Below are 21,673 nucleotides of genomic sequence, written 5' to 3'. Positions count from 1 at the left end.
CTTGCGGTGGCGTGCTCAGCTGCAGAGGGAATGCGCGGAGGAGGTCGGCAGAAGGACAGGAGGCAGGGCGAATGCGTCCGCCGTGGAGGAATGCGTGCGTCGGGGGATGGACGGTGTGCGTGCCGTTGTGGATGGGCGTCGTCGTTGGAGGCCTCAGCGGTATGCGCTGGTTGCTAAGGATCCTGAAGATGGCCCCACCGAAGCTATTTCCGTTGGATCAACGCTACCACCGCTGGTCCAAGAAACGCAAGGCACTTTACAGGGCTCGGCATTGAGGGATCAAGAGAAATCTTTAAAAGGAGGTGCAGGAGGGGGAACAGAATTGGGATTAGAACAACCGCAGCCTGAAGAATCGTCCGTCACCAAAAATAAGGAGTTAGACGTACGGCGGGAATTAATGGACGATGAAAACAAGAGTGTGCCCGAGAGAAAAGTGTTAGTTGGTTCAGATCTAAAGGACTCCAAGGCGATGAAAGTACCGGCGAATCAGCCGGAGGTGGATGCTTTATTGCCTTCTTCAAGTGATGTTCGTGCCGCTGACGTTCCGGGAGGAGTATCCTCTGATTTGTCTTCTGAAGTTTCTCGATCGTCTGAAGCCAGCGGAAAAGGAGGAGGCGACCAACAAAAAAACACAAGTGTGGCCGCAAAAACATCAGCAGCAGCTCCATCACCAAAGGAATCATTTCACACCGCATCGTCACCAGCAAAGGAGGACACAGAAAGCACGCAGCCAGCCGACGTCCTTCTGAAACAGGGCAACATAACAACAACAGATGCCACACAAAATGTGACAACCGAGGGTCAGGAAGAAACAAAATTATCATCTTTTGCGGCGGATGACGATAATGCTGTCGCCAATGACGCTGACGAGGACAATACAGGGAATTCGGGCGATGATTTAGCATCTCGTGCCGCGGTGACAGACGAAAAACAACAACATCAACGAGAGGATGGCAGCGAGAAGGAAACAGCACCAGAAGCAACGCCACAAGTAAAAAATGAAGACCCCGGCTCTGCAGATGTCGTTTCAGTGCAACAGGTACAGAAAGCTCAAGGGGGCCGGGAGTCAGGGAGTGAGTCAAGAAAAGAAGACAGTGTTCTCACCACAAGCAAACAACAGGATGGAACATCTGACAGCCATGCCGAATCAACTCCAACATCGCGCTTGTCAGAGAAAAGTGTTGCCGCCAGTAATGGCCCTGACGAGGCTACTGTGGAGGAGATTTCCAATAAAAATACGGCAGGTGTTGACGCAGGACCAGAAGCAGCACAAGATGATGGAAATAAAGATGACAGTACAAAAGAAACACCAATAAAAATCACAGATATTGCAAATGATACGACTCCGACTGGCGACAGTGACAGCAGCACTGCGGTCTCCCACACCACCTCCCCTCTTTTGCTTCTTCTTGTTATTGCGTGTGCTGCTGCTGTGGTGGCCGCGTGAGAGTGAGTGTGAGAGAGCCGTGCACCGCCCGCACACACACTCGTCTTTCTCTCTGTGTGTGTGTGTCCCCTTGCATGGACTCTTGCCCTCACCTCACCCCACGAAGCACACACAATAATGTGCCCATTGTATATATTCATGCACACCCATGCAGGCCCGTTGGTGCTCTCTTTTGCACGACACGCACCTCTGCCGTCCTGCCTGGCTGCATGGGCGGAGCACCGTAACTGTTTCTGTTTTGTTTCCGTTGCATTGAGTGGGCGACCTCTCTCTCTCTCCCTCTGTGTGTGTGTGTTGCTTTACGGGAGTAATGAGAGTGTGTGTGCGCTGGTCGTCCCACGCTTCGGCTTTTTGTTTTGTTTTCCTTTTTGATTTCGTGGTTGAGTGCACCCATTCCGCGGCTGCGTGTGTGTGTGTGTGTGTGTGCGATGATATGAGTAATTTGCGTGTGTGCTATCTGCCTCTCTCTGCCGTTGCTTTCTTCAGACTCTCTTGTGCCGCACAGCTGCTCTGCAAGTATATCCACTGGCAAAAACAAATGCACACACACGCCATTATGCATACTCTGTAGAGAGGCGTGATTGCTGAGAACGGATGGACGCACAGGATTCTGGCTGCGACGTCTCTTGCGAGGAGGGAGGACGGGAGCCTGCGATTTATTTTTTGACACGTTGCTGGCGTGCAGTCTATTGGGTGGTGAGGCTTAGGGTGTCTGGGACAAGTGTGGATTGCTTCTCGTCCAGCTGCTGCACGTGCCAATGTGTATCTCCCATGCTGTGAATACTTTGGTCAGGGATTCTTTGCCTGTGTGGGGTAATGTGCGCTGGAAGGGAGAACAGTAAAATGACTGGTGAGAGCGCGTGGGCTTTGCGAAGGGCGGTTGTGCCTTTTGCATTCCGCTGGTTGTTTTGTGTGTGGGCGTTGCTCGGTGTGTGCTGACGCGTAACGAATAAGACGTCCGCCGCGGCTCCTGCTACTGCTGGTGGTGGCAGCCGCTTTGTTTTCCCGGTGCACTGTTCTTCCTTCTCTTTCCGTGTGTCTGTGTGCGTGAGTTGTTGTTGGGAGTGACTGCGGCGTGGATGATGGTGCCACTCACTGTGGATGGGTGACGGTGGTTACTGTTGTACTTCTTTTGTGGACATGCTTTCCTTTATTTCCTTCTCACCCTCACAAAGAAGGAAAACAAGCGCTAATTGCTACTGTGAAATTGTAAGGCTCTGAAAGGACCAACAGCACACACACCGCCCACACACACATATTTATATGCTCTCACGTGTTGCTGCAGTGAAGACACCCCGCACACACAACCGTCGCCGCGTGACCGGATCCAGCGGAAGGAGGAGGGAAGGAAGAGAGAGTGAGCCGCAGAGGCCCAACATGTCCCGGCGTGTGTTTACTTCCGCGGTGCTGCTCCTCCTCGTCGTGATGATTTGCTGCGCCATCTGTGGAGGTGCACAAGGTGAGGAGGATCTGCCGGTAGTTCCAAAGTATCAATTGGAGGACATTGATGATGGAAATCTGGAGTCGTTTGGAATTCCCGGTCTTCTGAAAGTGGGGAGTGACGTATTTGCCGTTGCCGAGGCGCAGTGCAAGAAGGATGCAGAAGATGCCTTTACTGGCGTTGCATCCCAACTTCTCACGATAAAAGACGATAACACACCGGAGGAAGTTCTTAAGAATGCCAGAGTGATACAAGTTCTGGAGAAAAGCACTTCCACAAGCAAGAGAGTGGATGTGAGCCGGCCAACAACGGTTGTGACGGCAGATAATATTTACATGCTTGTTGGAAAACACAGCCGGACAACTGCCGCTGGTGGTGCCGATGACTGGGGACTATTGCTGGTGAAAGGGACACTCAGTGGTGAAGAAAGTAACAAACAAATTGATTGGAAAGATACCAACGCTGTGCCGAAGAAACCTATGGGCGACCAACAAAACTCCTTGAAGGGGCTGATTGGAGGCGGTGGATCGGGTCTTAAGATGGAGGATGGTACGCTTGTGTTCCCAGTGCAAGGCACGAAGAAGGACGGTGCAGACGCAGGAAAGGATGGAAAGACAACTACCGTTTCACTGCTCCTTTACTCCTCGGATTCTGAGAGTTGGACGCTGTCGAAGGGGATGTCTGCCGATGGCTGCAGTGATCCCTCCGTCGTGGAGTGGGAGGAGGACAAACTCATGATGATGACTGCGTGTGGTGATGGCCGCCGCAGGGTGTACGAGATCGGTGACAAGGGGAATACGTGGACGGAGGCACTCGGGACACTCTCGCGCGTGTGGGGCAACAAAAAGGACGGTAAGAGACGCGGGAGCGGGTTCACCACAGCGACTCTTGGTGTTGGTGATGATAAGAATGTGATGTTCGTTGCTCTGCCGGTGTATGCCAAAGAAAATGGAGAAAAGGGCGAACTCCATCTTTGGCTGACGGACAATACGCACATTGTTGATATTGGGCCGGTATCCGGGAAGGACGATGACGTTGCCGCCAGCGCCCTGTTGTACAAAAGTGCTGGAAGTGGAACTGATGATAATAAAAAGGAGGAGTTGGTTGTACTGTACGAGAAGAAGAAGGGCGATGAAAAACCATCGCCCGGTATGGTCTCTGTGCGTCTGACTGAGCAGCTGCAGCGGGTGAAGGATGTGCTGGCGACCTGGAAGAAAGTGGACAAAAGTGTCTCCGAGCTGTGCCCTTCTGAGGGTGCTGTGCAGGCTCCCTCTCCTGACACTGCCTGCAGCACTACTGTTAAGATCACGGCTGGGCTGGTTGGCTTTTTGTCTGGCAACTTCTCTGATGACACATGGAGGGACGAGTACCTAGGGGTGAACGCCACAGTAAAGAAGGGAACGAAAGAAGGAGCGTCAGCAGGGGTAGCAGAGACTGCAGAGTCTTCAGATGGCGTGAAGTTCCGGGGAGCGTGGGCGGAGTGGCCTGTTGGCAGGCAGGGGGAGAATCAGCTGTACCACTTTGCGAACTACAACTTCACTCTTGTGGCGACGGTGTCCATCGACGGTGTGCTGAAGGAGGGAGATACCCCCATTCCATTGATGGGTGCGAAGATGAATGGCGATGACAAGAATCCAGTACTCCTTGGACTGTCGTACAACAGCAAAGAGAAGAAGTGGATATTATTGTGTGGTGACGGAAAGAAGACGAAGCAGAGCAGCACTTGGGAGACACAGACGAATTAAAAACACCAGGTGGCCATTTTGCTGGAGAACGGCACTCAGGGCTCCGCGTACGTCGATGGTAGGCGTGCGTTGGAGAATGTGCAATGCCAATGGGAAAGTGAGGAAGATAAAAAGATCTCCCACTTCTACATTGGAGGGGATGGAGTCAATGCAGTGAACACAGAGGGCCAAGGAGGCGTGTCTGTGACTGTGACGAACGTCCTGCTATACAACCGCCCGTTGGATGACAATGAGATTACTGCCCTTAACACAAAACTTTCTATTCCAAAAGCAAGAGAAGAAAAAGCAGTGAAGGAGGTTACTCCTCCACCAGAGGCAAGTGAACCAGTTACGCTGGAAACCGGAACTTTGTCTATTCTTGGCGAGCAACAGCAGAACAAACAGGATCCGTTGAGGAAAAGTGAAAATGCGGGCAGTGGTGGTTTATTCGCGTCAGGGCTACCTACTGCTACGACTCCCTCGTCTGATGTTGCTCAAACGGTGGCAACAATGGGTGGAGATAAGATTCAGGGAGATGGATCACTCCAAACTCCTGAGGTGACCGCGAGCTCTGGTGAGGATGGGGAGACGACGGGAGGAACGGATGCGCAGGGAGAGGAGGGAATCCATCCACAGAACGGGGACGTAAAGTCTGCGGCACTCAGCAGCAGCATCGGAAATTTGTCGCAGGGGAATAACAGCGATGCGTGTAATGTGCTTGAGAGGAGGGTGCTGCAGCTGCCACCGCTGCTTCTTCTGTTGGGACTGTGGGGGTTTGCGACTCAGTGAGGGGTGATTGGATGCCGCGTAGGACAATTCCGACCTCCCCAGCAGAGAAATACTATCCCCATGGGAACAAATTTCACTCATAAATCCTTTTTTTGCCTATTTTAAAATTCTTTTACTATTTGCTTCTTTTTGGTTGATTTTACTTTTTTTTTTCTAATCTCTCGTTCCTTCGCTTTTTTGCTTTTGGGGCAATCACTATGGACGTTTTTCTTTTCTACTCTTCCCTCTTTAATTGTTTGTTGCTGCACTCTTCCTGCGAGGAGTGCCGTGTGTTTCCCGCCCAACTGCTCCACTCGCACACCCACCGACACGCTCATGACGACGGCCCTGTGCGCCTCGCCTGCTGCACGCATGAGGAGGGGCCGCGACGAACGGCGCGCTGAGGGAGCCGTGACGTGTGGGCGTGCGACGAGGGCCTGTGGGGCGGAGCACACATTTCTTCCCTCTTGTTTTTGTTTCTTTTGCGGTGAGGGCTGGCAGACACCCACGGCGCCACACACACAGCCACACCCTGCCGCCGTGTTTTTTTTATTTTTGCTTTTCGTGTGCATTTCACGCGCTGGCAGTCCCTTCGGGGCCGGCCTCGTGAGCATTTCTCTCCCCTCCGATGATTTTTTTTTTTTTTTGCTGCGCTCACTCTCCCGATGGGGTGACGCGACTGCCGTCATGTCTGCGTGCTTCTCTCGGTCCCCACACACGAGTGACTGTGCTCTGCGGGCCGCACTCACGCGCCGATGAGAGGGCTGAGGGGAGCAGCAACACGCAGATGACCCCATGAAATATAAACGATGTGCGGACACATGGAGGTCGGACGGTTGAAAGACATTTAAATATCTTTTAATTTTATTTTCGGACAAAATGTACGCAGACAGTTTGGTGTGGCCACACGGTAGTCAGGCGATTTTTTAAATTTGTGTGGAGCAGTAATGGACGATTTCTTTTCTTTTATTTATAATTATTTTGTGTGATGGGGTTTACATAAGACGAAGGGGAACGTTCTTTTTTGTTTTCAATAAATCTTGTGTGAATTGCCGCTGCTCGGGCTGCAGTGCAGTCGTGGGTTTGAGCGGTATTTTTCCTGTTGTTTCCGCCATGCATCTCTGCTGTACATTTTTGTGTGTCTCTCCGCATACTCTGCTCCCCTTTTTTCCTTCTTTGCTTTGTGTTTCTGCAGACACACACAACCACACACAAGATGCACATTGCAGTGGATTTGAATGCTTCTTTTGTAGTGAATGCTTGCAGTTACGTGTGGCGGTTGTTGTCTTCTTCCGTGGCCATGAGGAGAAGGGAGAGGGAGCGCACCCCGAGTCTATTTTCCTGCGGGTGTGATGCACCGCGTGTGACTGCGTTGAGTTGGGCTCCGTGTTCCATTGAGGGCGGAATGGCAGGAAATTTGTTTCCGCCTCGTGGATGGATGAGGGTTTGCTTCCGCTTCTGCCTGGTGTGGTGGGTGCTGCAAGAATGGGCTGAGTGGAGATGGTGGAGGATATCTTCTCCTCCTGCATGGTGGGTGGCTGCTGGCGTTGTTTGCCTTCCTTGCGTGGATGCTGTCTCGTGGTGTGTGAGCTGTGCGGCTGGGCCTGCTGCCCTTTCCTCATTTTGTCTGCTCTCTCGCTGCATCCACTGTGCTCCGTCCCTCTCCCTCTTGTTGCATTCTTTTTCTTCTGTCCCACCGATCAGCTGACTGACTCCAGCGACTACACCACGGGTGATGATGACGATGGTGACGGTGCGGCGCCGTGTTGGTCCTTGCGCTCTCGTGCTGCTGCTGCTCGTCCGTGTGCGTGACGGCGGCTGGGATTCCTGGAGATGTATCTGGTGCTGCGGATGCGGTGGTTGTGCCGGTGGATGTGTCGTGTGCTCCGAGTGACGGCAGCCTGAGCTATCGCGTGCGTGTGGGCGTGGAAGAAGTGTTCCGCTGCCAGTGCTGAGGCTCAGCATGAGAATTACACTTTCAGTGGCTTTGATGTGCGCATGCATGGCAGGAATGGTGAGCTGGGTGCTGTGTGTCATGTGGCCCATGCGGCGCACACATGTAGCAACTGTGCTGCCAGCTGTGCAAGGAAAGAGGAAGGGGCCACCGTTGCCTTCACGATGAATGTGACGACACATAAATACGCCGGCCCTTATGAATTGTGGTGGCGTCAATTTTCCCCCGATGGAACCATCCATCCGCCTGCACGGAGCAGCGATGCTGACCGGACGGGCATCTGTCAGTTGCCGCCACCCCGTGAAGGGAAGGATGACACAAAATCTGGTGGGACAACTGCACCGCAAGTGGCTGCTGAGCCGTCACGTCAAAACGAGGATCGGCGACGGTCTGCGGCGGCTGACGGACCCAACACCGTCGATCCGAGTCCCGCATCCAACACGGCGACCAACACGTCCGAGACGAGGCCTGATTTTGCCACCAATCCGAATGAAATGATGGTCCCGAATGCGTCCAAGAAGAGGCCTTCCTTTGCCAACGGTCCGAGAATATTAGTGGCGTCGAATGCATCCGGGATCATGTCTGTCACTTATGGCGGCAGGGAACACGTTGCTGCGGATAACACGGACGAGGCGAGTGAGCGCAGTGCCACTGGACACAAGAATCTCGTTTTAGAAAATGGCGTTGCAGGCAGTGGATTTGTTGCTGAGGGTGATGCGTACGGATTGACTCAACGCAATGCCTCTGGACACGATAACAGACCCCAATTACAAAAACTCACCGCGCAGTATTCCGGGAGCGGCGGGAGTCCACACGACTGCTTTGCCCTGCTCAACTTCGCGAAATTGACACTGCGAGAGTTAATTGTTGACGGCACTGTGCGTGTGTGCGTGTGTTGGGTGTTGCTGCTTCTTCTGGGGTTGTGTGGAGTTGTGGCAGTCTTTTGAGCCGAAGAGTGTGGAATTGCGACTCCTCACGGAGAACATGTGCCGCGTTGCATGCGTGTTTTCTTTTATTGTTTACATTTTATTTTGTTGGTTTTGTTGTTTTCCTGGAATGATGAAGATCTTTTTTGTTCCTTTATTTAATGGTCGGTTGCTGCACACTGTCATGAGGGACGTGTTTTCCCCTCTTGTTTGCTTTTTGTTGCCCACACGCGGTGCCGGCCTCATTGCTGTGCGTCCCACGGACTGCACGAAAGGAGGAGTGGGGAAGCAGGCCGGATGCCGCAGTGAAGTGTGAAGAGTGTTTTGTGGGCTCACGGAAGTGCACAATCTTTTTTAATTTTATTCAGTGCGGGCAATATGTATACACAGAAACACATGCTCTTATTTTGCCGCTTGGTGCATAAATTAAAACACCGGCCGAATGAATTTTCTTTATTTTTTTTTGAGTCCTGCCGGACGCTCAACTCTGTTTTTCCCTGCTCAACTTCTGGTTTGCGGTGCGGTGTGCGAGCTCTGCAATTGTACTGATTCCAGCTGCCTCATTTTATTGTGCGTTGCTTGGGTGCTGCCACTTGTTGCTGTGGCGTGGCTGTGTGACTTGTCTCTCTCCTTTTGCTTCCGCTCTCCGCTGAATGGGACTTATTCTGCGCTGAAGGCCACACGCAAGAGATGGGAGTGGTGGCGATGATGACTGGCCGTGTGCTGCTGGTGTGTGCCCTCTGCGTGCTGTGGTGACGATAGCGGTACGTGTGAGTATTATCTCTTGCGGTGGCGTGCTCAGCTGCGGAAGGGATGCGCGGAGGAGGTCGGCAGGAGGACAGGAGGGAAGGCGAATGCGTCCACCGTTGGGGAATGCCTCCGTCAAGGGATGGACGGTGTGCGTGCCGTTGTGGATGGCCGTAGCCGTTTGAGGCGTCAACACTCTGCCGTGGCTGCTGCTGCTGATGGTGGTTCTGGTAATGATGAGGATCATCGCGAAGAGAAAGACGACAAATTGAAGGGATTGTCTTTTTCAGGCCACACGTTGCAAGCAGAAAAGAAGAATCCAGCAGGAGGACGGGAAGAATTTGCAAAAGTGCCGGGATGGGAAAATAATTTGAAAGCAGACAAGAGTGAACCAAATTTCGAAAAAGACAAGGCGACCTCAGTCGTCAACCCCGCCAATCCAACTGGAATTCAAGAGTTGGCAGACTTGCCATTGACTGTTGCGGGCGACAGTCAAAATCCAAAACACGCTGAGCATGGACTTTTCAACGCCAATTCAAGGCTTGTGGGCGGCGTGTCAAAAGACGGCCAAACAGAAGGTGAAAATGGCAGGGGAAATCAACCACCACCACCACCACCAAAAGAAGGCACAGAAGAAGGGCTATCAAAGCCTTTAGGATTAACTGAGAAACGGACACCAATTCCAGTGGAAGAAAACTTAAGGCCGCGAGACGGAAGTCACTCACACAAAAGGAGATGCTCCAAACGAAAGATGCTTCAGAGCACGAAGAGGGAGAAACAATTTCCTCGGATACACGGCGGAGTGCATCCAAAGAAATTCCAGAAGCTACAACTCCATTATCCGCCTCCAAATCTGGCAGCGGTATTGCCGGAAGCACGGTGGGGAAGGGTGGTGTTAACAATCTTCAACCTCCTGCCGCCTCAGTGACACAACATAATTTCGAGGGAGATACTGGCCCCGCTGCTCTGCCAGCCAGCACCAGTGAATTGCAAGCAGAAGAAATACCCAACGCAGGTATAATTGCCACGACAAATGATAACGACAGCGACAGCAGCCCTGCAGCTTCTACTGCTGAAAGGCCTACCGCTGGCACAAGAAGCACCCAAGCCTCTGGTGATGCGAGTGACCTTGAACAGTCTAATAACGACGACGTCAATGATGACGTGGCACACAACGGTAAGGCCGCAGAATTCGAAACCGCTTCAGGAAACAGGGGCACTCAGGCAGATAATAATGAGATATACACAACAGTACCAGAGAACGCCACCAATAAAACAATCAATACAGAGATCACAGCCGACAGTGACGGCAGCACCGCGGTCTCTCACACCACCTCCCCTCTTTTGCTTCTTCTTGTTGTTGCGTGTGCGGCTGCTGCTGCGGTGGTGGCCGCGTGAGAGTGAGGGAGAGAGAGCCGTGCACCGCCCGCACACACACTCGTCCTTCTCTCTCTTTGTGTGTGTGTCCCCTTGCATGGACTCTCGCCCTCACCTCACCCCACGAGGCACACACAATAATGTGCCCATTGTATATATGCATGCACACCCATGCAGGCCCGTTGGTGCTCTCTTTTGCACGACACGCACCGCTGCCGTCCTGCCTGGCTGCATGGGCGGAGCACCGTAACTGTTTCTGTTTTGTTTTTATTGCATTGAGTGGGCGACCTCTCTCTCTCTCCCTCTGTGTGCGTGTTTTGCTTTACGGGAGTAATGAGAGTGTGTGTGCGCTGGTCGTCCCACGCTTCGGCTGTTTGTTTTGTTTTCCTTTTTGATTTTGTGGTTGAGTGCACCCATTCCGTGGCTGCGTGTGTGTGTGTGTGTGTGATGATGTGAGTAATTTGCTTCTCTGCTATCCTTCTCTGTCGTTGCTTTATTTACACTCTCTTGTGCCGCGCAGCTGCTCTGCAAGTATAGGCGCTGCCAAACACACAAGCACATGCAAATGCACACACACGCCATGTTGCACACAAGTGGGCAGCCCCTGCACTGCTAGAGGAGCTCTCGGCGCGCTTTGGAATGTCGCAGCTGGCACCATTGGATTCGGTGCGTTGGCGCCCGTGGCTGCCCTTGTCGACGCTCCGATCTGCTCTTTTGGAGGTGCCGGCGTGGTCGTGGGGCGGCGGGAGAGCAGCTGCGGACACGGTGACCTCTACGCAGTGAGTTCACAGCAACTTCCTTGGCCAGTGGCAGTGCGGATGGAACTGTCATAATGATCGCACCGCCGGCATGCTTGTTGTCGAGTTCCCCGAAAGGAGAGCAGTGAAAGGAGGTCCGTCCGCATGCGTCTTTGCATCTCCGCCTCAGGGCTGCGCATCACAATTGGAGTTGCCGTGCGGTTATACAACAGGGTATGATCTGCTGGGGGAGCGCTGTGCGATGCTCCTGCACGTGGGACGGGCGCTGTGCAAATGGTGGCTGTTGCGTGGCCGGTCACACAAATATTGCGACACCACAAGGAGAGCAGACCAAACACTCCGCGTGCAGGGAGCGTTGCGGCTGGTGAGGACTTTGTGCGACGGTGATGGACATTTTCTCGACGACGGATTGACGGTTTTTCCATTTGATGGAGTCGGTGCGCACGCGGTGTGTGTGGCTGCCTCTGTGGTCTCCTGTTACTCCGCTGTTTGTTCCGCATCCTGACGCATCACTGGCAATAAACTGTTGTCTTTTTCTCCCTTTTTTTTCTTTTCCTCTCTCCTCCCGCAGCCAGGCTGCACTGCTACTGCTGCTGCTACTCACACGAAAACAAAGAAATGCATTTTCCTCAGGTCATGCGTTAGCAACGCCACGCCACACCACTTTTCCCACTCGTGGTTTTGCTGCTGATGTACTGCGCCAGTGGATGTATTGCCGCTGCTGATCCCGCCACACAGTACCGCTGTGGGTTTGACGTGAAGAGGAGGAGGAACGGCCCGCTGCCGACTGCGGTGGTGCGTGAGGTGCCGCGCAAGGGACAGGGCGCGATGCAGGCGTACATCGTCGCCACACAGGATGACGACAGTGACTGGAGGCCGATCCGCATGGCGGTGTTCACGGAGGATCTGGAGAGAGGCACGAACAAGAGGAAGAAGTACTGCGAAGAGGGAGAGGATGAGTGCCGCAAAGCCTTGGGGCAAAAGGTATTATGCAAAGCAGAGCATGTCTTGACGGAAGAAAATAAACAATTGTACACTGGAAAGATTCCCCACGGTGCCGTCAAACTGCACGCTGAGCGGCTACTTGTGAAACCCACTGGTGGGACGATAACTGTACCGAGGGCCATGAATGGACCGTGCAGCCACTTTACGGTTCCTACCAGACACAAGAGTGACGGTGTGCCGAATGCAGATTTTATCATCTACGCCGCTGCTATGCCATCAGGCACTAAAAGCAGGGCTGTGTGGGCGGCCACGTGTATCACATGGAGTGATTTTTGCGCCTACATTGGCGCCATGAACTTTGATCCGAAGTACATGACTGACACGGCGTGGAGCGTTCGCGTTGCCGCACACGAAATTGCGCATGCACTTGGGTTCAGCCAGGAGAGCATGAGAGAAAAGAGCCTGGTGAAGAAGCGAGAGAGAAGTATGCGTGGGACGCACCGCAGGATGGTGGCAGGGAAGCACGTTCAGAAGGCGGAAGCGCACTTTGGTTGTGGCTCTCTCGAGGGCATGGAGCTGGAGGACGAAGATGGTGCATCGTCAAGAAAGATCCCTCACTGGAAGGAACGCCACGCGCGGGACGAGCTGATGGCGCCCACAGTTGGTGCCGGCTACTACACGGCTCTGACGATGGCGGTGTTCGCGGATATGGGGTAATGCCGCGTGAATTGGAGGATGGCGGAGCCGATGAGCTGGGGCCACCGCAGTGGCTGCGACTTCCTGGTCAACAAGTGCAATACAACCGATAATCTTGCCGCCAAGTATCCTCACATGTTCTGCGATGCTACCGACACAGAGACACTTCGCTGCACCTCTGACCGCCGTCACGTCGGGAAGTGCACCGCAACCATCGTTGAGGACAAGGGGAGTCTGGTGGATAAGGATGTTTGCCCTGTCGTATCTTCGTACTTTCACGAAATATCGTCTGGGACAACTTACAATGCGTGCTCGGACGAAAATGTGGATTATCTCCGTGGGTCGCTGACTGGCGGTGGCTCGTGGTGCCTGGATGCGGAATTACTGGAGACAAAGGACGGTGATGGCCATAAAAGCGTCAAGGGAGTGTGCGCGCAGGTGTCGTGTGAGGAGGGCACAGTGAGGGTGAGGCACCTCGGCAGCAGTGTTTTTCAGCCTTGCACTGAGGACACTGACATCCCAGTGGCGTTGAAATATTTTCAGAAAGGTGGGAAGATCAAGTCCCCGACTTACGGCGAGGTGTGCACCATTGCCGCGAACGGCAGCAGTCTTGTCATTCCGAGTGCGTTGGTGGGTGGACAGGGTGACGAGGAAGAGGAGGAAGCAGAAGAGTCTGCGGTTGCTTCAGGGTCGCCTTCTCCGGAGAAACTCGTCCACAGTTGTCTCCTGTGGCGTCTGGTGCCTCCATTGAGAAGGAGCCTCCCGGTGCTTCGGCTGCGGGTGTCGCTGGTGGTGGCCTTCATGCCGGTCCGAGGGGTGATCCGGGGGTGCGGGCCGAAAGTGAGGACAACACTCAGCGGCGAGGGAGGAGACCTGGCAGTGGAAGCGAGGGAGCCAACAGAGCCTCCGGCCGCGACGCTTTTTTTGCGCCATCGCCCGGCGAAGACGTTGCACGAGCGGAGGGCGACCCGCGGGCGGATTGCCCAGCGATGGTTCCCAGTCCTCCGCGCCTGCCACTCCGATTCCTTCCGTCAACAGCGACGATTTTCAGGCGATACCCGATGCGTTGGTACAGCAGGCCGACAGTGATTGTTGTGTAGCTGCTGCTACCGCTGGCCTCGTTCCCTTTGTGCTTCTTGTTGTGGTTGCTGCGGCGGTAGTGGTGGTGCCTCTTTTAGCAGCCGCAGCGGCTGGGCGCAATGAAACTGCGGCAGGGCGACAGTATTTACTTGGCACATTGGCCCCGCACTCAAGACGTGCAAACCGTGGCAATAACAATATAATACACTCACTGCATTCCCCATGTCCTTCTTTGCTTGCGGGCGATGGGCAAAATGACCGGTCTTTTATTGCATTGTTTGTTGTTCTGGGAAAAGGTGTTTTTTTTTAGAGGGTTTAACTTCCGTGAAAACTGTGTGTGAACGAAGTAACATGGAGAGAAAAGACAGTTCCAAGCACCACATGTATACACGCGTTTTTTGATGCGATTGGGACGAGGGGAAATCACTGTACTCTAATCATGAGCAAAAAGTAAAGGAAATGTGCTCCAATGGAAGCGAGGGCGTGCAAGCAGCTGTTTCTCTGAAGGACAGGGACGACTGCCTCTGCCTCCGTAATTGGTGCATGCGGCTTTATCTTTTACGCTTTTGCTTGGTTTTGCGGATTTGCTTTTTTTTTTTGTGCGTCATTGCGAGAATGTGGACCTCAAATAATTTCTGTGCTTCGGCTTTCAATCTGTATGCGCCCTTTTTATTTTTTTGTCTTCCCGGCTTTTTGCATCCGTTTTTGATTTGCTGTGTGTGTTTCGGGTGCTCTGCTGCACTGTGGGTAGTGTGTCTTAATTTCCTCTGTCCCTGCTGTTCTGATTGTGAGAACACGCTGTGGGTCAGGGTGCATGGCTCCGTGGTTGCGGCACTATTTGTTGTGGTTGCGTTGAGGCAGCCCCGACAAGACTGCCAACGTGTGGCTCCTGGGTGTCTCGCTGGGCTCTTTTCCGTCTCTTGCGCTATGGACTCCCGTCGCCGGCGCATATTTTCGTGCAGTGGCGTCAGCGCAACAAGGTGGCAGTTTTGTTGTTGTTGCTGCTTCAGCTGTTTTGTGTTTCCCTCTGGTATTGTGAGGTGCGGGTGTCGGATGTGGCAGCAATGAGCCGAAGATAAGGAAGGAGGAGGATGGTGCGTGCGTGAGGGCCCTGCGGTGTTGGAGCGGTGCGCACTGTTTGCGGGCTTGATGCGCCCCTTTGGTGCATGGCGTGTCTTGGTGTGTCCTTCTTGCCGTGTGTGGTGCCAGCCGGCTCTTCACGATTGTGGCAATGGCTTGTTTACAGCTGTGTTTGGGTTGGCGCTGGCTGTTCCACCCTCTGGGGCTACGAGGACGTATGTTTCACGATGAGCGACACCAATCGCGCACGACGCCTGGTCCGCAGACAAGTGACGCACCGACTGCCGACGCGGCGCGGCCCTCTTGCCTTTTTCGACCCTCTGGTGTGTAGCCGTAGTGGTCTCCTCTTTCTCGTTCCTTTTCTGTGTGACCGCATGCACTGACTACAACAATTGTACAACACAAGTATTACTGAGTGCAGGGCTGTGTGTGTGTGCCTGCTGCCGTGGATTGGAGAGTGTGTGCTGTGCGTGGTGTGCGGCGCACGGTGCATGCCTGGCTGCTGCCCTCTCCTCATGTGGTGTGCCCTCTGTGTGTGTCTGCCGCACCTCTCGTCTCCCCTGTTGCTCTCCATGTCCCTCACTGTGCAGATCAGCTCCACACCACTGAACGACCACACTCACGATGATGATGACGTGCCGTCTGCTGTGCGCCCTGTTGGTGCTCGCCCTGTACTGCTGCTGCCCGTCCGTGTGCGGGGCAGACGCTCAGCCTGGGCCTCAAGCCGCCCCCGTTCCACCGCCCCCTCCACCACAGCCACCAACCCCGACGGCCGGTCAGTCAGGGTTGTCAGGTTCGGGCCCTGAAACAGGAGGAATCCCAGGGAACGGTCAGGCTGCTAAAAATTCAGCCACTGAGCCAGCTGCGGAAACAATTGAGGCAGAAGCGCCACGTTTAGCCGATCCGGGACCAAAAGTAAATAACGTGTCAAATACATCACTGACAGAGGTTACGAACGGCAATAAAGAATCAGAAATTGGTGCCGGTACATCTACGGACAAAGACGTTAATAAAGCCGAAGCTTCTTTTGAGACGACCACAATGACTGCAACAACCACGACGACCACCACTACAACACAGGCACCCAGTACTACGACTACAGAGGCGCCAGCTGTGTCGACCACCCGCGCACCGTCGCGTCTTCGCAGAATCGACGGCAGCCTCAGCAGCTCTGCGTGGGTGTGTGCCCCGCTGGTGCTCGCCGCATCCGCGCTGGCGTACACCGCTGTGGGCTGAAGAGGTGTGTGCGGGCTGTGCGTGCCAGCACTCAACCGCGGGGATTTGTGCGCGTGTGTTGTGGTTCACTGTATAAAATAAGAGAAAATAATGATCTTGTTTTGCTTCACTTGCTTCCGCTGCCGTGCTGTGTGCTCCGCGTTGTGCCCCGCATCCGTCACGTTGAACGCATCGCGGACACACTCATAAGCATGCGCACTGGAGCCCTGGGTTTGTTTTCTTTTTTAATTTCTTTTTTTAATTATTGCTTTTTAAACTTGTGGTTTGCGGTGCGGTGTGCGAGCTCTGCAGTCGTACTGATTCCATCTGTCTCGTGGTGTGTGCGCTGCTGCTGCTGGGGTGCTGCCATTTGTTGCTGTGCGTGGTGTAGCGGCGGTGTCTCCCTTTGTTTGTCTCGTGCTATCGCAGGTTGGTTCCGCAGCGTTAGGCGACTCCACTGTTTGTGATGATGACTGGCCGTGTGCTCTGCGCCCTGTTGGCTCCTGCAGTGATGTGCAGCTGCTCGTGCGTGTGAGTGACGGCTGCTGCGACGGGGTGCGTGTGCTGCCCGCGGGTGATGGCGCAGTGGCTGCTGGGCACGCACGGGGTGTGATGGCTGCGGAAGGTGGACCCGTGGCCGGTGGCTCTGGACGAAGGGGGAATGTGAACTCTGAGGGCAATAGCAATCAGGAAGACGAGGAGGGTGGAGGAAGCATTGAGGGTGAGGACCCCAATCCCACCTCGGGAGGACCACTCACTGCTCCGACGAGACAGGACCAATCCAGCAGCGACCCACTGCGAAGTGGCACTTGCAATCCGTCCGGCACTGGCAGCGCGTCTGCTGCTCGGATGCGTGCAAGTGGACCGGAGTCTTTGGGCGGAGGGCACGCCGCAGGCACAATATCCCCACGCTCCGACGCATCTCAGCAGGCAGCGGGTGGAGTGCATGCTGGTGGCGGGAGGACCTCCCAGGGCAGTCGGGCTTCGGAACAAACCGTCACGGGACAGTCACAGGTGCCAGGGACGGCGAAGGAAGCACCGCAGGGCGATGAAGGAGGAGAACCCGGAGCGCAACACGAGGCCGACCAAACCACAAAAATGACTGTGGTGACCTCTTGCGCAAAAACAGCGGTGGAACAGGAGAGCCGCCAGCGGGATCGCAAGATGCACCACGTCTCTACAGTGGCGGGAATGCTCATTATTATTATTATTTTTCTCTTACCGACATGTCTAGCCGCACGATGTCATCAGGGTGACGAGGGGATGGTCGAGCAGCGACATGAGTTTCCTGCCATGAGGCAGCTGCCATTGGGAGAAGCTTTCGGTGCGAAGGTCCTTCTTGATGCCCAGCCGTTGGCGCACAGCCAGAGCGTCTGTACATTCTGGAAGCAGATGGTGCAGCGTTTTCTGCGGGCTAATTGGCGTGCTTGTGGAGGCTGGCTGATCCTGCGGTAGCAGTGATTGCCTCCTGGCACTGCTGCTGCGGTGCCGAGTAGCGTCCGGGTTTTGTGCGCAGCGATTTCTGTGCTGTGCGGTGCTTTTTTGTGTGTGGGGAGGACTGTGTCACAGCAATCGCGGTGGATGTCGGGAAGCGGTGGAGGGCGTTCCGGATGAAAGCACCGACAGTGGCCGATGTGGTTTGTGTGTTCCACCAGTGTGGCATCGCAGTGCGAACATTTCTTCTTCCGACGCTGTGTGGAGGGCCGTCTCTCCACAGGCGGTGCGTCGGCCTCCCTTGTCGTCCGGGGAACAGCGTCCGTCCCGGTGCGGTGGGATCGTCGTTGGAGCGCATGAAAGCGGAGTGTTCCGGTGAGATGTTGCGGAAACGGCGTTGGTTCGTGCAGTCTCTCACAGTCCAGTACAGGCGACCCCATAGCTCGGATTCCCCGCACCCTTCCCATGCAGTGTGTATCCGTTCCTGTTGGTCGAGGGCTTCCTGAGTGATCAGGTGCTTGCCGCCTGGATCTGATGGCCTGGCGCCGCCAAGCAGGTAGTGGTGGGTGTCCTGATGCATGGTACTACGCCACTTGTTGGTGAGCTGGGTGTTAATGCATGTCAGCAGGTCCGTGTGCCGTATGGGTGCTATTCCATGCTCCGTGTGTTGCCCGGTTGCCGTGGCCTGCGTCGCATGCTGATCTGCAGGCTCGTTAACGTGTACTCCGCGATGTTCGTAGCAAAACTGCAGCTGCACGGACCGGCCGGCACACGTCAGCGACAAGAGACGCTGCCAGATCCGATCCTCCGTCCAGTCGGTATGACTGTGCGGGCCCTTGGTGACGGCGGCTAGAAGGGACTGACTGTCTGTAACCACAAGCAGGGTTTTTGCCTGTGCTGGATACGATGGACACTCAGCCTTTCCATGGCCGGGAGCAGTGCACGGGATTCCGTCGTGCGGCTGCATGGGCGTGTGCCGCCGTTGGTACTGACCTTCTCTATTATCTCCGAGGAATGCAGGGATGAGAGCAGTATGCCAATCCCGGCTGACGTGGGAATGCCGACACCGCTATTCTTCGTAAGTATCCACGGTCCCCAGCGATGATGCTGCACCTTGTCGCGGTGTTGGGCTTTGGTTGCGTATAGGAACTCCGCAGCAGGGCGTTGCTGCGAGCACGACGGAGACCAAGGTGACTTCACCTCTCGAGAAGGTTCCACGCCATGTCCGGTGCGGGGAGGTGAGGCGGTCTGCCTGCAGACTGTCGGACAGAACTGCACGACCGTTTCGCAGCGGTCACTCCGTTGATATCGCCCGTGGCGGTGACGTTCACAAGAACCCTGGCCCGAGGAGGATGGCCACATCAATATTTGGCGGCTCAACATTGCAGGCCTCTCGTCCGTGAAAAAGATTGCATTTGCGGCGCGATTGGAGCAGCGTCCACCTGACACCGTTCTTCTGCAGGAAATAAGTAACCGTGGTGGCGTGGCGACGAAATTATGTGGCCATAATGACTGCCTCCAGGCCGCACTGGGCGCGGTGGTGGCGTTGCCGTTCTTGTGCGCCACTCTCCACCGTGCGAGCGCCTGTCGCTCCCTGGCACTGACCTCCTGGAGACCATTGCTGTCCGTGTATTTCCGCCGGGCTGTCGCAGCATTTGCGTGGCGAATCTCTACAACCCTCCCACAGCAATTGGTCAATAATCCGCATTTATCAATATCGTTTGTCGCTTGGGCCCGAAGAGATTATCGCGGGTGACCTGAATTTACATCGTGAACTCTGGGACAGTCATATACACCATCAAGGACTGGAGGCGATGATTTCGCCGCTGTTCTAATCGATATGGATTTTGGGCTGGCAAATTACCCGACACAGGCAACACGGATCACACATCGTAATGCCTCGTCCCCTGACGTGGCTGCGTATTGCGCCCTACGCGTCTCCCACTGGACATTCGCTCCTTACATGGACTCGGACCACTGCTTAATATCTTACTTGGTAGAGATGGACGATGTCACTCCACGACTAGCAAACACGCTGCCTTGACGGAAGAAAGCCACCTTTGCCCTGCGCAAAGCGGGTTGGCCTGCTTTTACATCGTTGTGTGAAACCCTCCTTGCCACCGCGTCCACATGGTTGGATCCTCGCGGAGGCATCTTACGAGCAGCTGAGCGCCATATCCCGCGCGGCAGCCGTGACAGCTCCAAAAAGATATGGACACACGAAATGGAACAGGCCGAGTCCGCCGCCGAGGCAGCACACGAAGCACACACATTGCCTCACCCGGAGACAGCCTACTTTGAGCCGAATGTACCCGAAAAAAGGAGGAACGAAATCAAGCCTTACGCCGTTGCTCCGCTGTGCTTCTGGAGGCCCGCGCGAAAGGACTTGGAGCCTCACTCAGCCCGAGGTGGCGATATCTTCACGGCGTGGCGGCGCCGCACCCTCATCCTCTGGAATCGGTTGTGCTCCGCACTGAACTTGGCCGCGTATGCGCCCTGCCTCGGCAACAGGCAAATCTGCTTGTCTGTCATTTTGTGCGGTTTCACGTGCCATACCGCCTTATACTGCTGCTGCTTGCTGCACTCCTTTGGTTCCTGGTGGCTGGGAAATGGATCGGCCTTTCCCACCGTATGAAATTGACGTGACCATCCGTGACTCTTTGCTTGGCTCAGCCCCTGGCCCCGACGACATGTTGAATGAATTCCTGCACCGTCTCGGGCCCGTTGCGCGTGGCACACTTAGAACGATGATCCACAACTCCTTCGCAAACGGCAGCCTCCCTGGCTCCTGGAAAATGGGAGACGCTATTTCTATCCCAAGCCTGGGAAGGACCCATGCCGCCCAGAGAGTTACAGACCCATCACGCTGCTCTCTGTTTTACCAAAGTTAACCGAAGGAATGGTTCACCGCCGTCTGTCAGCGTTATTGCCGCACCACCCACGTCAATTTTGGATTTGCACCTCCGCGTTCTACGTCGGACGTGGTGGCACTTGTTATCGACAAATTACTCGTGGACTGAATGAGTTTGGCATTGTGGAGCATGAGCGCCCTGGAGACGACGCCCCCACACGACGCCCTCGTCGCCATCGCTTGTGGTCTCGATTGATTTTCCGACTGCGTTCGACACCACTGACCATGGGAAGTTATTCTGCATGCTTGACAGACTTCCGCGCCTTGGCCTCGAACCAAACGCTGGCTGCACAACCACCTGCGGGGCCGCTATGTTAGGGTATGCACTCGCGAACAGCACTCCCGGAAACAACTCGCCTCAGCTGGAGCACCGCAAGGCGGCGTCCCGCGACCCCAACTCTTCCTCTACTGTGTGGATGATCTGCTGCGCCGCCTGGGCAGCATCTATTCTGCCTCCGCTTTCATGTACGCTGACGAACACACACTTGTTGCTTCAGGTGCGGACATCCATGCCTGTGCTGCGGCAATGCGACCGCTCTTGTCTCTTTTGTGGCCACATGGGCTGCCGAGCACAGCCCAACAATCAACGTCGCTAAGAGCGAAGCTGCTCTATTCCACATCTCTTCACACACACACGGTCTGACGAGGACATGGTCGATCTCCATCTTGTTAGCGGGAACCTGCGTATTCAGCCACGCCCAGTGCGCTTGCTGGGCAACACGTTCTATGGACTTCTTAATTCTGTTACGCATGCTTCCACCGCTGCAAAGAGGACAATGCCACGCCGCTATCAGCTGCGTCTGGTCGTAGAGGCGGACGCGTCCCATCACACCATGCGATCCTTTTTGATTGGATACGTTCATAGTGTGCTATTTCATTGTGGCGAGGCAATTGTCCCGTGACTCGCCCCCACTTACCTCCATAATATGGAAGTACGGTACCGCGACGGTAGCAAAACATTCTTGGCCTGAGCGCCTCTACAGAAGACACATCTGTCTATTTGGAGGCCAATATTCTTCCGCTCCGGAAGGTACTCTGGCGTCTTGCACTCACACAATACGAACGCTATATACGCCTCCATGATCACGAGGATTTGCGTTCCCTTATCTACTCGCAACCTATGCCTTCGTCCATGCATGGGAAAGCGGCGACATCAATCCGCTTCCGAGA

General features: G+C 54.8%; 3 protein-coding genes and 4 pseudogenes across 3 annotated transcripts, besides 6 other annotated features; all 7 read left to right on the top strand.

Annotated features, from left to right (window-relative positions):
- Positions 1-738: a sequence feature (areas merged during assembly that could not be assigned to a particular haplotype. This can correspond to areas where the two haplotypes were merged or to regions with more than two copies in the genome that were merged during assembly.).
- Tc00.1047053506589.140 (mucin-associated surface protein (MASP), putative) lies at positions 1-1,447 on the top strand (the record flags this gene model as incomplete). The annotated part of the gene is made up of 1 exon (XM_805335.1): positions 1-1,447. A coding segment is annotated over one exon (1,447 nt), but the record flags the coding sequence as incomplete, so codon positions are not given.
- Positions 739-15,648: a sequence feature (areas not merged during assembly with more than two copies in the genome that could not be assigned to a particular haplotype).
- Positions 1,850-1,873: a microsatellite.
- Tc00.1047053506589.130 lies at positions 2,711-5,401 on the top strand (annotated as a pseudogene).
- Tc00.1047053506589.100 (uncharacterized protein) lies at positions 7,379-8,281 on the top strand (the record flags this gene model as incomplete). Its single annotated transcript, XM_805334.1, has 1 exon — positions 7,379-8,281. The coding sequence occupies one exon, from the start codon at positions 7,379-7,381 to the stop codon at positions 8,279-8,281; it is 903 nt and encodes a 300-aa protein (XP_810427.1).
- On the top strand, positions 8,966-10,405 carry Tc00.1047053506589.89 (annotated as a pseudogene).
- On the top strand, positions 11,779-13,536 carry Tc00.1047053506589.80 (annotated as a pseudogene).
- Positions 15,568-16,179, top strand: Tc00.1047053506589.50 (mucin TcMUCII, putative; the record flags this gene model as incomplete). Its single annotated transcript, XM_805333.1, has 1 exon — positions 15,568-16,179. One exon carries the CDS (start codon positions 15,568-15,570, stop codon positions 16,177-16,179), a length of 612 nt encoding a protein of 203 aa, XP_810426.1.
- Positions 15,649-15,990: a sequence feature (haploid, non-Esmeraldo-like haplotype).
- Positions 15,991-15,993: a sequence feature (areas merged during assembly that could not be assigned to a particular haplotype. This can correspond to areas where the two haplotypes were merged or to regions with more than two copies in the genome that were merged during assembly.).
- Positions 15,994-21,673: a sequence feature (areas not merged during assembly with more than two copies in the genome that could not be assigned to a particular haplotype).
- Positions 16,625-17,614, top strand: Tc00.1047053506589.40 (annotated as a pseudogene).

The sequence above is a fragment of the Trypanosoma cruzi genome (genome assembly GCF_000209065.1).
Source record: "Trypanosoma cruzi strain CL Brener chromosome Unknown tcruzi_1047053506589, whole genome shotgun sequence".
Lineage (NCBI taxonomy): Eukaryota > Euglenozoa > Kinetoplastea > Trypanosomatida > Trypanosomatidae > Trypanosoma > Trypanosoma cruzi.
This window is presented reverse-complemented; position numbering and strand designations above follow the sequence as displayed.